The 20,200-nt window shown below is 32.2% G+C and overlaps 1 protein-coding gene across 1 annotated transcript in view; it reads left to right on the plus strand.

Moving 5' to 3' along the window:
• Positions 1-303: 303 nt before the first annotated feature.
• LOC114334535 (macrophage mannose receptor 1) overlaps positions 304-20,200 on the plus strand; it is a 66,652-nt gene continuing 46,755 nt past the window's right edge. The window contains exons 1-2 of the mRNA XM_028284601.2: positions 304-412; positions 16,391-16,482. Coding sequence (XP_028140402.1) covers positions 337-412; positions 16,391-16,482 — 168 coding nt within the window. The 5' untranslated portion in view covers positions 304-336. The remainder of the gene's footprint in view (positions 413-16,390; positions 16,483-20,200) is intronic.

Genomic DNA, 20,200 nt, shown 5'->3' on the forward strand with positions numbered 1-20,200 from the left:
ACCGCGGTCCGCCTGTTGCCGACCGTTGGCCTAAACGCACGCCCATTTATTAAGAGTCCATATTATATGGTAGGGGTACGTTTATAGGGTACAATGTTTCTCTCCATGCGATTTTCTGATGCGCTCGAGTAACTGCAAAAATCCCCGCTTGGGCTCCCCTACCATAAAGCTTATTAAAATTCGAAATTACAATGTTTAAAATGCAAAATATTTCAATGAATAGAGTGTAGAAAATTTGGGAAATCCAAAAGGTCAAGTACGATTAAAAATTAAAATTTCAAAACAGTTTTTGTTTAAATTCATCGAACAATTGCCAATCGAATTCAATAGTTCACCATGTTTCCTAAGATTAGGTTCACGATTTTCGTATCAGTATTATTTTTAGCTGTAGCTACTGCACAAGATCCCTCAGGTTTGTTTATATTATATTACAAAAAACTAATACATACTTGTCAAAATTATTAATAATATACAGTGCTAGTCAAAAGTCTGTACCCCCCTCGTATCTTTTGAACGGTTATACTTATAATAGTGAAATTTGGAGGGAGGAAATAGACGGACGTAGGCTTCTTAATTAGTCATGACAGGTGACGTAATAGTGACAGATGACTTTACAGCGCCACTGTGATAGATAATTTTAAATGGGACCTTATGGCAAATGATACCTCATTTAAAAGGTCTTGAAAATAGCTATTCAGTCATACTAATTTTTTTGAGTTTAAGTTGATTTTGATTTTGGTGAATAAATTAAATTAATCTAACATTGCAGTTTCGCATTTAATTAATAAAAATTCAAATGTCCGCCTATGGTTTTTTGGTCAAAAAAGTTGACGTTTTTCAGTTCTCTAGTAGTTTTTATGTCAACGTCAACCTTTTTGACAAGTAAGCACAGGCGGAGGTTTGAATTTTTATTAATTAAATGGAAAAATACAATTCTATATTATTTCATTTATTCATCAAAATGATCTTAAACTCGAAACAAAATTAGTATGACTGAATAGGTATTTTCAATACCTTTCAAACGAGGTATCACTTGCCATAAGGTCCCATTTAAAATTATCTGTCACAGTGCCGCTGTAAAGTCATCTGTCACTATTACGTCACCTGTCATGACTACTTAAGAAGCCTACGTCTGTTTATTTCCTCCCTCCAAATTTCACTATTATAAGTATAACCGTTCAAAAGATACGAGGGGGGTACGGACTTTTGACTAGCACTGTATACTACTACGACATGGTTTATAACGTTCTCCGCCGTTTTCCGACTTCCAATCGTCACCTCGTCCGGTTGTTCTATAGGTCCTCTTCTATGTTTCTTTCTCTCAGCTCTTTGTCTATTCCTTCGCTACAACTTTTTCTCGGTCTACCCCGTTTTTTTTCCTTCTGGTTGCCATTTTAGTATTTTCTTTCGTTGTTCATCCATTATTTGTATATGTCCGAACCACGTAAGTTGTTTTGTTGATAGTTCATCGGTGACTGTTTGTTTGATTCCCATTATTTCTCTAATGTGTTCGTTGGTAATCTTTTCTCTTCTAAATCTTCCTGCTGTTCTTCTCCAAATGTATTTCCGTTGCTGTCAACGTTGTCAGTGTTCTTTCTTTCAGTGGCCATACCTCACAGATGTATATAGGGTGTTTGGTAGGTCGATCGAAATTTTTTAAAGGATAATAGGGGACGCCATTTGCAAATTTCTTTGCTAATAATGTATCGCTCAAACTGTTAAGGTTTCCGAAATAAAGTTAAATTTGTCAATATTCGAAAATAAGGCTGCTCTTATATTTTATTTTTAAAAATAATTATCTAAGCGAGATATTTTCCTGACATACAAAATGCTTTGCGTATTACTTGCTCAGATTGCAAAAACCCTTCGTTGTTAATGCAACTCCAAACACAATTCGGATGTCAAAACAGTACACCTTTCATACGCATACAATAACCATGTTTATAAACCAAAATAAACCACTTCATATCAGGTAGATTCTTTATTAGCATAGCAGGTAGATTGTTTTTTGTTTGTTATGCGTTCGGAGAATGACGATGGCTGATGGAAATTGTATGCGAAGAGTCAGTGTTGTAGGTTTACATTTTTATTCCATTCGTAAAACAGGGAGGTAGTACGCCTAGATAATTTTTAAACGTGAAATAGACGGTTGTCGAATATTGACAAATTTAACTTTATTTCGGAAACCTTAACAGTTTGAGCTATACATTATTAGCAAACAATTTTGCAAATGGTGTCCCCTATTATCCCTTAAAAAATTTCCATCGACCTACCAAACACCCTGTATAGTGATACTTTTAACTATCTTCTAGTATAGACATCCCCATATTATTTTCTTTGCTGATGTATTATTGGTCCCATAAAATAATGTTTAACATTGTGATGGCTTTTCTACCTGACGTATTTCTTTCTCTTATGGCTGTGTCTAATCTTTCATCGTGTGAAATATTGACAGCGTATGCGGCAAAATAAACAGTACTGAAATGTGTGCGCCTAATATTTGTACGTATCATGCGTCTAAACGTAGTGATTTCCACACGTCGTTAAAACATATGTGAATGTCGTGTTAATGTTAGGTGCTTCAGGATAGTATGTACTCTTCTTTTCCTTCATTCCTTATCAATACTTTACAATACTATGTATTAGGTTTAATAAATATTATCAATCTTTCTATAATTTTTAATTGTTGACTACAGATTGTTGCTTTTGTTACACTTGTTACCCAAGAACACTGGAACAAGGGAAGTTTTAATTGTGGAACACGTTAAAAATTTGCAATGTCAGACTACGAAAACGTCCCATGTATTTTTCGGACAGAACATCCAATTGATTTGTTACCCTTACATTAAACTCTCATGCAAAAATCAGACTGCCATTACCAGGGGCGGATTTATTCATTAGTGGGCCCGGTGCTAATTCTTGTAGAGGGCCCTACCCAACTCTTTTTTGACAAGGCACTTTAAAAATTAAAACAGTATAAACTTCAGTGCATTTAAAATTATGCAGAAGACACAAGGCTAAGACAAGGTAACGCTTTTTATTCTTTGTTTATTTTCAACAAATGCTTTTATGACACTTTCAAAATCAATTTCCCCCAATACGTCATTCTCAATAGAGCAGATCGATAACGAAACTAATCTGTTCTCGCCCATTGATGACCTTAATTTATTTTTAATAAAGCTTAATTTTGAAAATGATCTTTCGGATTCGCAGTTCGTGATAGGTATAGTTAAATATATTCTTAAAACAATATAGGTATTTGAAAACACTGAAACAAGGTCTTTTTCGATAATAATATCCAACATGTCTTTAGGTGTTACTACAGAATTCTCGGAATTAGGAAGAGATAAAATAAAATTTTGAAAAATATAATCTCTTCGATAAATGCCTGATCTATATCAAGCGGGTACGTTTCGATAAGATTTCGCGCATATTGTTTTAATGTTTCACCTTCAATAGTGCGAAAATTTCCAAAAAATGCAAAAAGATTAGATACATAACCGTATGCTTCACGTCGCTTGTCTAACTCTGGCACACTAATGTATCGATCGATAGATAAAATGTTTCGACTTTAAATTTGTTTGAACCTTCTAAATGTGAAGAGGGCCCGTCTGGAAAGTTTTTTTTTTGAATCTGCTGCTTTTTTGTGAATAATCAAATTTAACGTTTAAACTCATTTTTTTTTCAAGTATTCAAAATTTTCACGGTGTTTTTTTATACTACTGTGTAGTCCTTGTAGTAGAAGTGTGCCAGTGTTTAGATCCAGACCAGGTTTTTGAAGAATGGTACTAACTGTTCCAAGTTGTTTTAAAATTTCGTTCCAAAATACGGTTAAAAAAGCAGTTTCAAATTTCTCAAGGATTTTTACAAAAGTTCCGCTTTCTAATTTTGTTTCCTTTTTCTCATCGGGATCGTTGCGAATAACAGTAAGACCATCGTGTATTTGATCATAACTAGCTTCTAATGCTTTTGTAGCATCCTATCGACATGACCATCTGGTGGACGAAAGTGACTTCAGTGTAAATTTTGTACGATTTTCTTGCGTCTTTCTTGTAAGAACATCCCACCGATGAGTTGAACTAGCAAAAAAAGCGTACAATTTTTGTAAAAACATGAAGAAATGAGATACTTCTGTAGATGTCTCTACGCTGCATTGACCCACTAGATTTAAAGAATGTGCAAAGCACAACACATAAAATGCAAGGTTGCTCCTGTTTTTAATTTCCGCTTGAAGTCCCTTGTATTTCCCAGACATGTTATTCGCGTTGTCGTAAGATTGACCGCGACAATTCATAATGTTAATATCATGACGTTCTAAAAATTCTAAAACTACACTACTCAAAGAAGCACCAGTATGACTAAATATAGGTAAAAATGTCAAAAAACGTTCATGAACTTTATTAGAAGAGCAATATCTAATAATCACTGAAAGTTGGTCGGTGTGTGATATATCGGGCGTAGAGTCCACGATCAAAGAAAAATATTTTTAGAATTTTTAACTTCACCAATAATCTTGTTTTTCACTTCACCGCCAATAATATCAATAAACTGTTCATATATAGTTTTTGATAAATATGACACGTGTCCACTACCTTTACCGCCATACCTTTCAATGTGTGTTTTAAGGAAAGGATCAAACTCAGAAATTAGTTCTAGTATTCCCATGAAATTTCCATTTCTACTATCACCAAATTTTTCTACGCTACCACGAAATGAGAAGCCTCTTTCCGCTAGAAATTTTACGACCGTAACTACCCTTCTAAATACGTTCATCCAGTACTCAGTTTCTTAAATAAACTGATTAGCTTTCTTCTGCTTTACCCCAGTTTGAGAACCCGTGGTGAGCAAACGCACTTACACTTTTTACCGAAAAAAGCTTACACGCGAAACAGTAGATGTTTCCAGTTGAAGGTGAATACATGATCCATTTTCGAGGTACAGTTTCTCCATTGCTTATTCTTTTTTGAAATAATTTACCGGAAAGACTTCTATTTTGTGTTTTGAAGTTACGCTTGGAAGCTGCATACACGCCATCATTGTTTTGAAAATATTCTGAGCCTTTTTCTACACAACTTGATCGAAATGCATCTGTTAAAGCTTGTTCACAATGGACGTAACCATAAGATGAACGTAAACCGTTATCATTTCGTAAACCGTAATTTGTACATAATTTTATGCAGCGTTCACAATAGACTTAAATTTTACGTAAAATTAATAACTGTTTAAGTTCATCTTATGGTTACGTCCATTGTGAACAAGCGCTTAGAGTTGTTGGGCACAATGATACATCATTAGAAACCAAAAACCCAGAGGATGTGGACGCTGCCAAATGAGAATCATTGTTAGAATTTTCACTCAACTCATCTTTTTCTGTCAAATGGGGTCTGCTTGTTGATGTAACATCAATTGAATCATTTATTTCCTTGTCATCGCGCGTAATTAACAGAGGTTTGGCGTTGTTTTCTTCTTGGTTCTTAAAAAACATGGTCAATTTCGGTAACTTTTGAACTCTGCTAAGTTTTTCTTCTTTTGCCTGAAAAAAATTAAAATTGCATAGACAGATTCGAACCCCGATGCAAATTTACTGCTTTTTGATCGATTGTTTTGAAGCATATATTTTTATTAAATTATACAATGTTACAATGAGTCACAACAAAAACATTAAATTTACTTAATCCTTTTATTCTTTAAATACACCAATCAAATAAAATTTCAATACATGTAAAACATAAGACAACTTTTCGTGCTTATTGCAACTTGCAAGGCTGTAAAAGCTTTTTTCTGTGTGTATTACCGACTATTACCCTATTTTTAAAAACCAATTATTCAGTGTTTATTGTTAATTATTTAAATAAATTACGCATGAAAACGAACTTACAAAGTCTCAAATTAAAGGTTGTCCCATTAGGTTTTTAAAGAAAAATTGTAAAAACCTCTATGTAATCATTAATTTAGGCTAAAGTTTAAAAAACCAATTTATAAGAAAAATTTACCTGCTTTTCCTTCTTGAAATAATTGTGCCGTCATCTGAAGCGTATCCTTTTTCAAAAATATCTTTTTATTTTGCCCAAACTTTGTTTTAAAAAAGGACAAAAACTGTTCGGAATTAAATTATGTTTTTTTATTTGATTAGGCTAAAAGTTGCGCTAATATAAATTAAGTAAATAAATTCACCTTTCACTTAGTGGATCCGCTTTTATGCTGCTTAAGTGACATTATAGGTAGTTACAAGCGTATGAATTACTAATTGTCGTCTTTGACGTTCTTCAGGTACTTTACTTAGTTGTAAACAAAAGCTTTACTTGTTGTTAAGCTTAAAGGGTAAAGTAGGTATATTTTATATTTCATTTCTTAACTTTATGGCACCCATTGAAAGACATCTATTTTTGTCAAACACCTTTAACTTTCAGAGCAATTTAAAAGCATTGTATTGTAAGATTTCTGAAAAGGAGGTGTAAAAGTATACCTGATAATCTGTTGCCATTTATGTCATGTCATAAAAGGGTGGTTATCGGGTGTTCCTATCCTTTTCTCTCAAAAAAAAGATTATATGAAATTGTCAATACAACAATAATTTCAAAGTAATTTTTACAATAAATAAGAGGAGTTTGGTAGGGTAAGTACGACGGCGCGTCAGAATGCCAAATACGTAATTTTAGACAAATGTGTAGGTCTTCTGGGGGCCCCTTCAACCTGGGGGCCCGGTGCTACAGCACCTCTAGCCCCCCCCTAAATCCACCACTGGCCATTACTAACCAACATGATACCTGTCATTTGACATGTTCTTCGTGTTACACTCATTAAAATGCCCATTTGGTGATAAACAAAAGTCTGATTTTTGCATGAGAGTTTAATGAAATGGTAGCAAATCAACTGGAAGTTCTGTCCGACAAAATACATGGAGAGTTTTCGTAGTCTGGCGTTCCAAATTTTTAACGTGTTCCACAATTAAAACTTCCCCTGTAGTGCCGCAGATTCGTGCAAATATTATAAGAATTTTGCATTTAATGATAGAAGCATATAATTTGGACCACATATACTACACATACAAAGGTTCAAAATTAGATATGGGGCCATGTCAGATTTTACCTTTTACAAAAATGGCAGGCATTCATAATGGCGACGATACATATGTGACTAATAGCACAATAACTTTTAAACGAAAAGTCCGACTTCAACCAAATTTGGTATATGGTACCGAATGAATCGGTTTCCCAAAAGTTGTGTTTTTTCTGATTTTTTATGTAAAAATATGTTGATTTTTTTTTTCAACTTTTTCATTCTGTTTATATTAATTTTTCAAAAAGGTAATAGCGGCATTGAAAAGAGCGTAAAAATATTTTTTAGGAAATATTTTTAACTTTTTAGTTAATTACCATGTAATACATGCCTAACTTATCTTTATATGTACCTATGTGCGGCAGATTCGTGCAAATATAAGAATTATTGTGCATTTAATGGTAGAAGCATATATTTTGAACCACATATACTACACATACAAAGGTTCAAATTTAGATAAAAGGCCATCTTAGATTTTGCCTTTTACAAAAAAGGCGGGTATTCAAAATGGCGACTATACATATGTGACTAATATCACGATAAATTTTGAACGAAAAGTCCGATTTCAACCAAATTTGGTAGATAGGTTCTTTTTTTGATGTATAAGATCGAGCTCTTGAACCGAAGGAATCGGTTTACCAGAAGTTGTGTTTTTTTTTTATTTTTCTCTAAAAATATGTTGTTTATTTTTTCAATTCTTTCACCCTGTATATATTGATTTTTCAAAAAGGTAGTACCGGCGTTAAAAAGAGCGTAAAAATATTTTTTAAGAAATATTTTAAACTCTTTAGTTATTAAGTATTTTCGATGGGAAATAAGCCACAATTTTACCAAAAAAATGAATATAAATAGTTATATTAATTACCATTTAATAAATGCATAACGTATCTTCACATGTAGGTACACCTATGTACGGCAGATTCGCGCAAATAATAATATAAGAATTATTGTGCATTTAATGGTAGAAGAATATAATTTGGACCACACATAATACACATACAAATATTCAAATTTAGATATGAGGCCATCTCAGATTTAGTCTTTTACAAAAATGGCGGGCATTCAAAATGAATCTGCCCATAGGTACATGTGAACATACGTTATGCATTTATTAAATGGTAATTAACATAACTAAAAAGTTCAAAATATTTCCTAAAAAATATTTTTACACACATTCAATGGCGGTATTACCTTTTTGAAAAATTTATATATACAGGGTGAAAGGATTGAAAAAGAAACAACATATTTTTAGATAAACGAACAGTGAAAAGACAACTTCTGGTAAACCGATTCTTGCGGTTCAAGACCTCGGTCTTACTCATCAAAAAAGAACCTATATATTAAATTTGGTTGAAATCTGATGTTTCTTTCAAAAGTTATCATGCTATTAGTCACATATGTATAGTCGCTATTTTGAATGCCCGCCATTTTTGTAAAAGGAACAAAAACTGAGATGGCCTCATATATAAATTTAAACCTTTGTATGTGTAGTATATGTGGTCCAAATTATATGTTTCTACCATTAAATGCACAATAATTTTTATAATATGTGTACGAATCTGCCGCACATAGGTACATGTGAAGATACGTTATGCATTTATTAAATGGTAATTAACATAACTAAAAAGTTAAAATATTTCCTAAAAAATATTTTTATGCTCTTTTCAATGGCGGAATTAATTTTTGAAAAATTAATACATACAGGATGAAAGAATTGAAAAAAAAAACAACATATTTTTACATAAACACCAGAAAAATCACAACTTCTGCTAAACCGATTCTTCCGGTTCAAGACCTCGATCTTATACATAAAAAAAAGAACCTACTTACCAAATTAGGACGAAATCTGACGTCTTGTTTAAAATTTATCGTGCTATTAGTCACGTATGTATAGTCGCCTTTTTGAATGCACGCATTTTTGTAAAAGGCAAACTCTGAGATGGCCTATATCTAAATTTGAACCTTTATATGTGTAGTATATGTGGTCCAAATTATATATTTCCATCATTAAATGCACAATTGTTTCACATATCTGCTGTACTACCGTTTCAGTGTTCCCATACATCAAAGTTTGTCCGACTAGATACCGTTAAGCTATTAAAAATTTTCAGCTTGCTATTAATCAACTTTTTTGGTACGCGGGATCCAGGTCTAAAAGTGAATCTGGTCGTGCTGTGTTATGGAAGAGTACTGTATATATGTAACAAATTTTAAAATGTGAAGCTTTTTTGTTCTTAAGGTTCCATCTTCTTATCAAAGGTTGAATATTAATATGGCAGTTCTTATAACAACTTTAAATAGTAGGTTAGAATCCAGACTAAGCAATTCCCTAAACGAACCAGGAGGTTCATCTTCTTCCTACATCTCTGTTACCTTTTATTTTGCACTCCATTATCAAATGCAGCTGAATATAACGATTACTTCTTACTTTATGACCGAAATATAAAGCTTCCGCCCCTTAATTGTCGGTATAATTTCTTCTCTCTTAATAAACCTATCAAGGACTTCGATATTGCTAATCTTGTCTACTAATGACATTCGTAGCATTCTTCGATAATACCAATGCTCAAAACTTTCCAATTTAATAATCTCTAATAGCTTCAATGTCCAAGCCTCAGATCCGTAGAACAAAGTTGTAAAAATCTAGTAGCGCAAAAACCCTATCCTTACATCCATTCTTAGATCATTCATAGATGTTTCATTTTCACAAACGTTGCCCTTGCTATTTCTATACGGCTGCTAGTCTCTTATGTTTGGTCTGCGTTTTGACTAATCAAAGTTCCTAGATATTTGTATTTGTGTACCCTTTCTATCTGGATATTATTAATATGGAGTGTCTTGTCGTCTTTTGTATAGTTTATAATGACCATGAATTTTGTTTTCTTTAAGTTCATTTCAATACCATAATATGGTACACTTTTCGTTCAGTCGTTCCAGTATGTTTGAAGCTTACACACTTGGTCACAAAAGTTGATCATCCTGTATATTAACAGAGAAACTCTTCAACTACCTAGCTATTAAGATATCCTGAACACGGTTAAATTTTGTTTATTTCCCTGTACTTCCTTTACTCCTCTTGATTGCATTTGGAACATAGGGCCTCTACAGTCCCCCTCCATTCATCTCTGTCTCACCTCTTTCCATGTTAACCCATTGTCTTCTAGCTCTATGGTAATATTTCTTTTCCAGGATGTCATTGGTCTGCCTTGTTTTCTTTTTCCAGTTGGTATTCCAGGGCTTGTTTGCTTATATTATCTTCATTTTTCCTTAATGTGTGTCCAATAACTTTCATTTGCGTCTATTTATCGTTTTGGCTATCGGCTTTTGATTAGTTTTTCTCCACAGTTCCTTGTTACTTATCCGATTTGGCCAATTTATTTGCAATATTCGTCTAAGACATCTATTTACAAACGTTTAAACCTTTTGTATAATCTTTTTCTGTATTTTCCAAGTTTCTGCTGAATATAGCCAAATGCTCTTTACATTCGTATTAAATATCCTGATTTTGGTTTGGTTGTTAATTTATTGGACTACCATGTTTTCTTCAGCATATAGAACGTATTTTGGGCTTTAGTTATCCTTTCATCAATTTCCTCTTCTATTCCACCGCTAGCGTCAATTATGCTTCCCAGATAGCAAAACTTCTGTACATTTTCTACTTCTTCTCCTTCAATGAATATACCCATTTCTCTTTCCGTATTTATCTTCATAAGTTTGGTTTTTCTTGTGTTAATCTCTAATCCTATTTTTCTTGCTTCTTTTGTCACCTTTTCTGTTTTTTCTGCATATGTTGTCTTTTTTCGGACACCAGACATATATCATCCGCAAAGTCAAGATCTTCAAGCTGACCGAAAGCATTCCATCTAATTTCTGTTTTATTTTTCGTTGCCTTCTTCATGACCCAGTCGATTAAGATCACAAATATGGTTGGAGATAGAATACACCCCTGTCTGACTCTACTGTCTATGTTGATTGGTTCTGTGAGTTTCCAATTGTGCATGATTTGTGCGGTATAGTTTTCAGAGAACATTTTGATAATTCTTATATATTTTAATGGAATTCCATATCTCTTTAATATTTCTTACATTTTTTCTCTGTTAATCCTGTCAAAGGCTTGTATAAAGTCAATAAAATTTATATTGATTTTGCTCTGCCATTTTATTGTTTGTTCTACAATGTTTCTTAATGTGTTAATATGATCTGTGCATGCTTTATTGCTTCTGAAGCCCGCTTGGTTTGGTCTTAACAACTAGTCTATAGTTTCTTTCATTCTTTCTAGTATCATCCTTGTTATGACTTTACTCACTGTAGAAAGCAGTATTATTGCTCGCCAATTGTTGCAGTTTGTTTGATCTCCCTTCTTGGGTATCTTTACAATTATACCTTTTTTTCAATCATCACGTCGTATTCTCTCCCCTGCCATATTTTGTTTATTAGTACATACATTCTTCCGATGTTTCTCTATCTGCTTTCAGTAGTTCTGTGGTAATGTTATTTATTCCAGCTGCTTTCCCTCTTTTCAGCTGTTGTATTGCTTTACTTACTTCTTTTTTTTTAATTCCGATTCGGTGAAGCTTAGTTCTTCCTTTATTTTCTCATTTCCATTTCATGTTCAATTATTCTGTTGGCATATACTTCTCTAAAATGTTCGATCCATCTCTCAACTATTTCCTTTTCATTCTTCAATATTTTCCCGTTTTTGTCTTTTACATGCTCAACATTCATTTTTCCGCGCGAGCTTAGTTTTTTCGTCGTTTTATATAGTTCCCATGTCGTTGTTTTTTGCTGCTGTTTCTGCTTCTATTAACAGTTCTTCGTTATATTGTCTCTTGTTGTTTCTCGCACTTTTTTAACTTCTTTATCTTTCTCTCTATATTCTCTCTATATTTTCTCTTCATTTGTTCCCTATCTCTTAGATCATTTTTTAGCATTTTACATTTAAGTAGTTCCCTTTCTTTTATTTTTCCCACGTGCTTCTCGATAGCCATGGTTTATTATTTCTTTTTTGTATTCCTATCGTTTCTTTTGCTGCTTGTGTATATATATACTTGCATCTGTTCCACAGCTCTTCTATCGTGGGATTTTCTGTGTTGTAAGTTATATTATATAATTTTATTAACTTGGTCTTATATTCTTCAGTACTTTCATTTCCGTCTTTATATCTTTCTCGTTGTTCCATTGGCGTTTTCTTACTTCTGGCTAGTTTCAGTTTGATTTTGGCTCTAATCAACATGAGGTCGGACCCTATGTCTGCCCCTCTCATTGCTCTAACATCTAACAGTGAGTGCCTCCATGTCTTATCTATGGTTATGTGGTCAATCTGATTGTCTGTTTGTCCATCGGGGGATGTCCCATGTTACTTTATGTATGCGTTTGTGTTGAAATATACTTCCACGTATGAGTAAAGTGTTTTGGGTTGAGAAATCTATAAACATGTTACCATTCTCATTATTTTTGTCCCAATTCTTCTTTCCCCATTACAGTTTCTCTTCCACTATTATTCGTTCCTATTTTGGCATTCATACCTCCGATTATCATCACAATATCTTTTTCATATTTATTTTGTATTTTATCGTATGCCGTCTGTAGCTGTTGGTAAAACTCATCTTTTATGTCTTGTTCTTTTTCATTAGTTGATGCATATACATTAACAATTATTCGATTTTTATATCTCGCTTTGAATCTAGCGATTATTATTCTATCCGAGATGGCTTCCCATTCTATTAAAGCATTTGTTGCTTCTTTTGAAATCATGAACGCAACACCACTCTCGTGTTGATCTTTTTCGCCACATTTTCCCGAGTATATAACCGTTTTGTCGTGTTCAATTCTTGTTTTTCCACATCCCTTCCATCTAATTTCAGATAATCCTAATATACTAATGTTATTTTTATCCATTTCTTTTGCCAGGTGATGGGTTTTACTTATTTCAAACATTGTTCAGACATTCCAGCATCCTATGTACGTTGTTTTTCTCAAATCCATTTCCGGGGCCATTTTCGTCATCGCTTTATCCGTCCTATTTCCGAAGCTTGTAGAGGTTTCTTTAGCAATACTATTTTTTATGTGATGACCCACATATCAATTTCATGTTCTTAGTAAATTCATAGAACTAGTACTTTTCAGAAAAAGTATATACTGAGAATATGCGTAATTACCATTGCGAATGTGCAGAGCACATACTGAGTATATACTATATTACAGTACTTAAACGTTCTATTTATATACTTAGAATGTACTACCGCACTTCTTTTCAGTATATACTAAGAATATACTTTTTAGAACATTCCAAGGACGTGCTATAAACCTTCTATTTATATACTTAGAACGTACTACCGCACATCTTTTTAGTTTATACTAAGAGCGTACCTTTTAGAATATTCCAAGGAAGTGCTATAAACCTTCTATTTATATACTTAGAACGTACTACTGCACATCTTTGTATTAGAAGAATATATTTTTAAGGATATTTTAAGAAAGTGCTATCAAGTGCTATATTGCTCAGAAGTATGTTTTCAGCATCACCTAATCTCATCTTAGGTTCTACTGGTTCTACCAAATACCTATTATATTTACATATTTTAATGGCAACTGAGAATGTAGTTAGTACCTACATTCTGCAATATTACTTAAGAAGTAAGTACATATTTATAAATTTTAGTTATCTATATAAACTATTATATTATAATATTTAGCTAAACTAAACTATGTATGAGTAACTAAAATTTATATACTTGTATGTACTTACTTATATGTATTTATTAAATAATAGGTACTGAGTTACCAAAATAGATTATACCTATTTTGAAACACCGCAAACAAAATAAAGAGATTATGTATGTTCTTTAGTCCTAGTACTTTATTATCATTCGTCTTCATCCTTAACACTGCCACACTGCATATATACATATTTTCGATTTCATATTTTACCGTTGTTTCCTACCCTGATCCATTCAGGTAAGAAATGGTCAGAATAAGACAAGATGGGGTTAGGGGGATATGTATTGTGGAAGTGGAATAACAACATCGGTGCACCGGTGGTTAGTGTTGCCAAACGGAGGGAAATTTCACTTTTTGCGGGAATTTTCAACATAAAAGGTGATAAAGGGAAAAGTTAACTCAAGAGGGAATTTTTGTTCCAGTCCAAATTGTAAAATATTAAAAAAATCAAAATATTTGAAAATAATTAAACATATCTTCTCAGATTTTGTAAACAGGAGGGAATTTTGTTATAAAAGTGGGAATTTTTAAGGTTGACGGAAAAGCTTACTCGATGGTTGGCAACACCAAAGCCTTTGGTTGTGGGTTTTGGCATGCTTTGGTTCTGGAATGGCCCGTATCACAGCCTCCCGTATTGAATTGAATGTACCTAAATTCAAATTCCAACGATGTAAAAATACTCATGATAAACTCGAAATAGTAAAGTTATTTCAATTATGAAAACGAATTTTTAATAAAAAACGTTAATACAATTAATGCTTAAACTTTTTTACCATACAACAATTTTGAAATGAAATACTACCTACATACATAAATTTTATTAATTATTCTAAAATATGACGAAGTTGATAATCTATAAGGCTAATATTATACTTCCTATACATACGTATTATTTTTAAGATGTTTTAAAAGTATCTACTTATAAGTTGTGTTAAGAATGTACTTATAAGTATGTGCTAAGAATATTCGGTAAAGATATATTCTAAGAATAAACTTTTACGAATATTCCGAGTTACTACGTACACGAATGTACTCAGAATATTCGGTACGAGAATATACTTTAAAGTATATGCAAAGAACATGAAATTTAGAATGTTTTTTAAGGTACATGCTATGCTTGTACTACGCATATACTCCGACGAATGTTGGTAGTATATGCTTAGAACATGATACGAACATCATTGTTATGTGGGGAGGTCGCTAACCTCACGCACAACCTTCCTCCAATCTCATCCTGGGCTTGGGACCAGGCAATGGTGGAGTTTTTTTCCCTGTAGCAACAATAAATTTCCTGTTAAATTCCTGTTTATACGGGATTAAACCAAAATTGATTGTAATGAAAATTACATTTTGACTAACTAATGTTTGAAGTTTCGATTTTCACTCCGGAAATCGTTTTCAAAAAACGATTTTGAAAACGATTTCCGGAGTGAAAACCGAAACTTCAAATAAATAACCTATTACAAACACAGTGTGTCTTAAGATGGGGATTGTTTTGATGTTACTTTTTTAAATTTCTATTGTTTACAACTTACGTCCAAGTACAGTGGAACCCCGATAAGTCGGCCCCCGGTAACCCGGAAGTCCGGTTAACCCGGACCGATTTTCACTAGTAATACCACTAGAGGTCAAATTATTTCCGGAAATTTTTTTGAGATCATGAATATTTTGAAAATTTCCCAAGTCGCAGACGAGGGAAATTTTCTAAAAATATTCATGATCAAAAAAAAATTTCCGGATATTAATTTGACTTCGCGTGGTATTCGGTAAGAAAATTCCACACCAAATTTGCATTTGAAAATCCAAAGCTGCATGAACAGATTAATAGCGCGCCATAGCTTTGTCAGCAATTATTTAGGCTTTCAAATTCGTAATTTCTACTCATTGTAGTTGCATGGGAATACCATTTCAAGATAGAAAATAGTATATTCTTCAATTTTACATAAGTTTTGAGTAACTACAAGTGATAGAAAATGAATCAAAACTAAATGATGTAAACAAATAAAAACCAGTCTGTCAAAAATGTTCTGTTATTGTAAACGTCAAAAAATTTCCACTATAATTCGCTGTTGGGTACCCCACGAGCAAAAAATTTCCGATAAAATACCTCCGTTGCCATGGTGATCTGTCAAAATAACGTATTTTGATTGGTTCAAAATTACAGGTGTGGAATTTTCATCAGAAAAAACGAATATTTTTTCACTTTATTTAGTTTTTTACCAAGAAATAAACCTGTATACAACTCTATATAATTTAGATGTACTGTGCATATGTATTTAATTTTTTTTGCCATTATAATGTGTATTTGTTTATTATTATTTATTATATTTTATTAATTTTTACATTATTCTCCGCCTAACCCGGATTTTCGATAACCCGGATCGGCCATGATCCCGATTAATCCGACTTATCGAGGTTCCACTGTACAGGTATTTTAAATGTGTAACACTTTTATTCTATAAGCGTGTAGATACCCTTTTGTCGCTTCTCTTTACATAATATTTTTACTTAAGATTTTTCAATATACAAATGTATTTTTACTATTACTTTTAGACTTTTTAACCTACTTAAAATTGAAAATTTTTATTTTATTTACAAAATATTTTTTTAGGTTGGGAGAATGTTTTTGCTTCTAATAGAAGCCATGTTATGCCTTTACGACATTTTGAAGGTAAAACCTATTACTTAGGATATCATATAAAGGTAATGTGTAAATTAATAATATTAGATGAAATTTAAATTGATTTGCATTCTTAAAGTTTTTGTAAAATTTAAATGTTTAAGAAATTAGAAAGATAAGCACTTGTCAGTATTTTAACATTCCATTATATATATAATCTTTATCCCCTCTACCCTGAGGTGTAGGGATCTGTTTCTGATTCTTTCATTATTTTTTGTACTTCGCAAATTTCTTTCATATCTTTCTATTCTCTGTTAATTTTTTGGCATCGTTCCATGTTGTTTCCCTCTTTTCCAAAATATCTATTATTACTGCATTCCACTGTCTTCTTGGTCTACCACGTTTTTTCCTTTCTATATTTCTACTTTCCCAGATTCTGTTAACAGGTATATTATCACTCATTCTTTGTAGGTGTCCCCACCAACCCAGCTGTCTTTCTTCTATATAAGATTCTAATGGTTCTAAACTTAGGTGCATAGGAATCGGCCCACTTAAAAATTTGTTCATTTTTGATGTCTCGTATTTCCTAAACCTGGTGGCCGATTTAAGTGATTTTTTTAATATGTTATAGCATGATTCTTTAATAATATCGCTGTAATAATGTTGCTGTTGCTAAACAGGTAAATTTTTATTGTATACCGGGTGTACGAATCAAACTGTTTTTTTTCCTCAAAGTTAAAATACTGAAATTAAAACCCAACTATAGCCTCAAGTTTCCTTAACATTCTGTTTTTTGATTCATTCGTTTACATTCAATAATAAAAAAGTTAGGCACTTTAACAACTAGACATGTTCTTCATCAATACACGGTGTTTCTAAATAAGTGGGACAAACTTTAAGGGGTAATTCTGCATAAAAAAATACTGACAGTTTGCTTTATAAACGTATGTTTGCAAATGTTTCGTTTCCGAGATACGGGATGTTGAATTTTTTCTTACAAACTGACGATTTATTTATTGCTCTAAAACCAGCTGAGGTATGCAAATGAAATTTGGAAAGTTTTAAGAGATAGATATTGCCGATTTTTTGACATAAAATTAAGAATTTAATATTTACCATTGGCGCGCATACGGGTAATATGACCGATCATATTCCACGCGTACGGGTAATATGACCGATCATATTACCCGTATGCACGCCAATGGTCAATATAAAAATCTAAATTGTATGTCAAAAAATGTGCGATAACTATGTCTTAAACCCACCAAATTTCATTTGCATATCTCAACCGGTTTTAAAGCAATAAATAAACCGTCAGTTTGTAAGAAAAAATTCAACACCCCGTATCTCGACAACGAAGCATTCACTGACATATGTTTATGAAACAAAAGGTTTTTTTAATATTTTTCATGCAGAATTACCCTTTAAAGTTTGCCATGGTTATTTAAAAACACACTGTATTGCAGAAAAATAAGGCTAGTTGTTAAAGTACCTAACTTTTTTATGATCCAACATAAGAGGATTAATCAAAAAACAGAATATTAAGAAAATCTGAGGCTATAGTTTGGTTTTAATTTCAGTATCTTATAAATGCTAGAATATTCCACAGGGGGTTTTGAACTTTGAGAAAAAACACAGTCTGATTCATATACCCGGTATACAATAAAAATATACCTGTTTAGCAACAATATTATTACAGGGATATTGTTAAGGAATCAGGCTATAACATATTAAAAAAATCACTTAAATCGGTCAACAGGTTTAGGAAATACGAGACATAAAAAATGACCAAATTTTTAAGTGGGCCGATTTGTATGCACGTAAGTTTATTTCTAATTCCTCTCTTATTTTTATATTCTTAACTCTATCCCTTCTTGTCACTCCCATTACTCTTCTTATATATTTCATTTATATTGCCTGTAATTTACTTTTATCCCTTTTTGACAATATCCACGATTCGCATCTATATGTGAGTACAGAGTTTTGAATACGCTCATTTTCGTTTTTCTTGATATTTCTCGTCTATTTACAAATCCACTGTTTATTGTATAATTATAGTCTATTTGTTTTTTGTATCCTATAGTTTATATCTATTTCCTGTTTTCCGTTTTCTTCAAATATTACACCTAGTTATTGATATTTACTCACTTGCTCTATTTCTACCCAACTATTTGCATATTTATCCTTTTCCTATTTCTATCTATTACCATTGTCTTTGTTTTACTCTTGTTCAATTTCTTACCGTATTTTGTTAATACTTCATTCCATACTATCAAGCTTTCTCTAGGTCTTCCTCGTTTCCTGCTGTAATAAATATTATTCATTGTAAATTAATCATTTTAGAACTTACAGTAAACATGTACATATTAGTACAGTTAAAATAATTAGGCTATAAATATTAAGCAAGAGAAATTAAACTTCTTGTCTACTTTTAAGGACAAAAAAACTAAGTTCATTAGCTAAACCGAATTCAAAATTATTTTGCGCATCATATTTAAAACATTCTTTGGTTAAAATATTATATCATTTTTGTCGGTAAAAACATATATTAATTTGCCTGGACTAAACTACGGTTCTGGTGATATCCAAGAAGACTTCACACAATGTTGTCAAACTGAATTTTGTTATATCCGGTTTAAATTTTTTAGCCAATTTCCGAGCCTACTATACAGTAGGCGATATTGTAGACTAGCGCGAAGATTCATACTGTTTTTTGTATTTTTCAAATTTAAATAATGTTTTTAAAAGTGAATAAATTTTATTATTTTTTATTTTACGATTTTTTTACAATAACTGATTTACAAGATTTTAATAAAAAAGAAGTTTATATGTTGTATAACGGACTCCCCTAGTCGCGTAAATAGACTTAAAGTGCAACTTTGTTCTTAATTATATTAATAAAATATGTTTTTTTAGTTGAACGGTTACTATAAACCTTTTATAAAATTATTAATCTGTGTACCATAAAAGATTTTTATCTACATAAATACATTTTAATACAATATTAAAATTCGCACACAGGTAATTCAAATTCCATTTTGATTGATGTTTTGATAATATAAATAAATCATAAGTACTAAAATAGATTTGCACAATAAAAATATGAAAAAACTTTAAAAAATCGGTACAATTTTTAATGTGATTGCCACGCACAATTTGAAAATCTGAAAGAAACAATATCATAAGATGACTTAATCTTTTTTTGTTATTAATATTGCCCTAGTTTTTATATTAAATTTTAAAAATACTGAATGCGTTTGTAATTTTAATTTTGTGATAAAACATTTAGAAAAAATGAGCATGAGAGGACCATCGTTCTCTTAAGTATGTTTCACCCTCTTTAGGGATCATGGTCCTCTCTGAATGAATTGAAATATAAGATGTCTCTCATTTTTATTTTATTATAATGCAAACATTTCGAATATCTAATGCCTGGTTGCACCAACAGCTATTAAGCTAAGACGTACCTTAAGCTTAAATATAAATGTAAATCTTTATGCTGGTGCCACACTAGCGTCTAATGCAGTTAATTATCGCATTATTTGACATATTTCTAATGCAATTATGCAATACATTAGATGCTAGTGTGGCCCCAGTATTAAAGTATAAGCTGAGCAGTGGGGGGCAAGTCACAATAGATTTTGAGTGACCGGTTTACAAAAGTGATTATAGTACAAAAGTTTTGTAAAGATTAGGGGGCAGCTGCCCCCCTGCCCCGGGCTAGCACCGCCACTGAAGCTGAGCTTAGCTAAGCTGGAGATTAAGATCTGTTGGTGCGACCAGAAATGAGAATACCAAGGA

This window comes from Diabrotica virgifera, chromosome 7, assembly GCF_917563875.1.
Source record: "Diabrotica virgifera virgifera chromosome 7, PGI_DIABVI_V3a".
Classification (NCBI taxonomy): Eukaryota; Metazoa; Arthropoda; class Insecta; order Coleoptera; family Chrysomelidae; genus Diabrotica; species Diabrotica virgifera.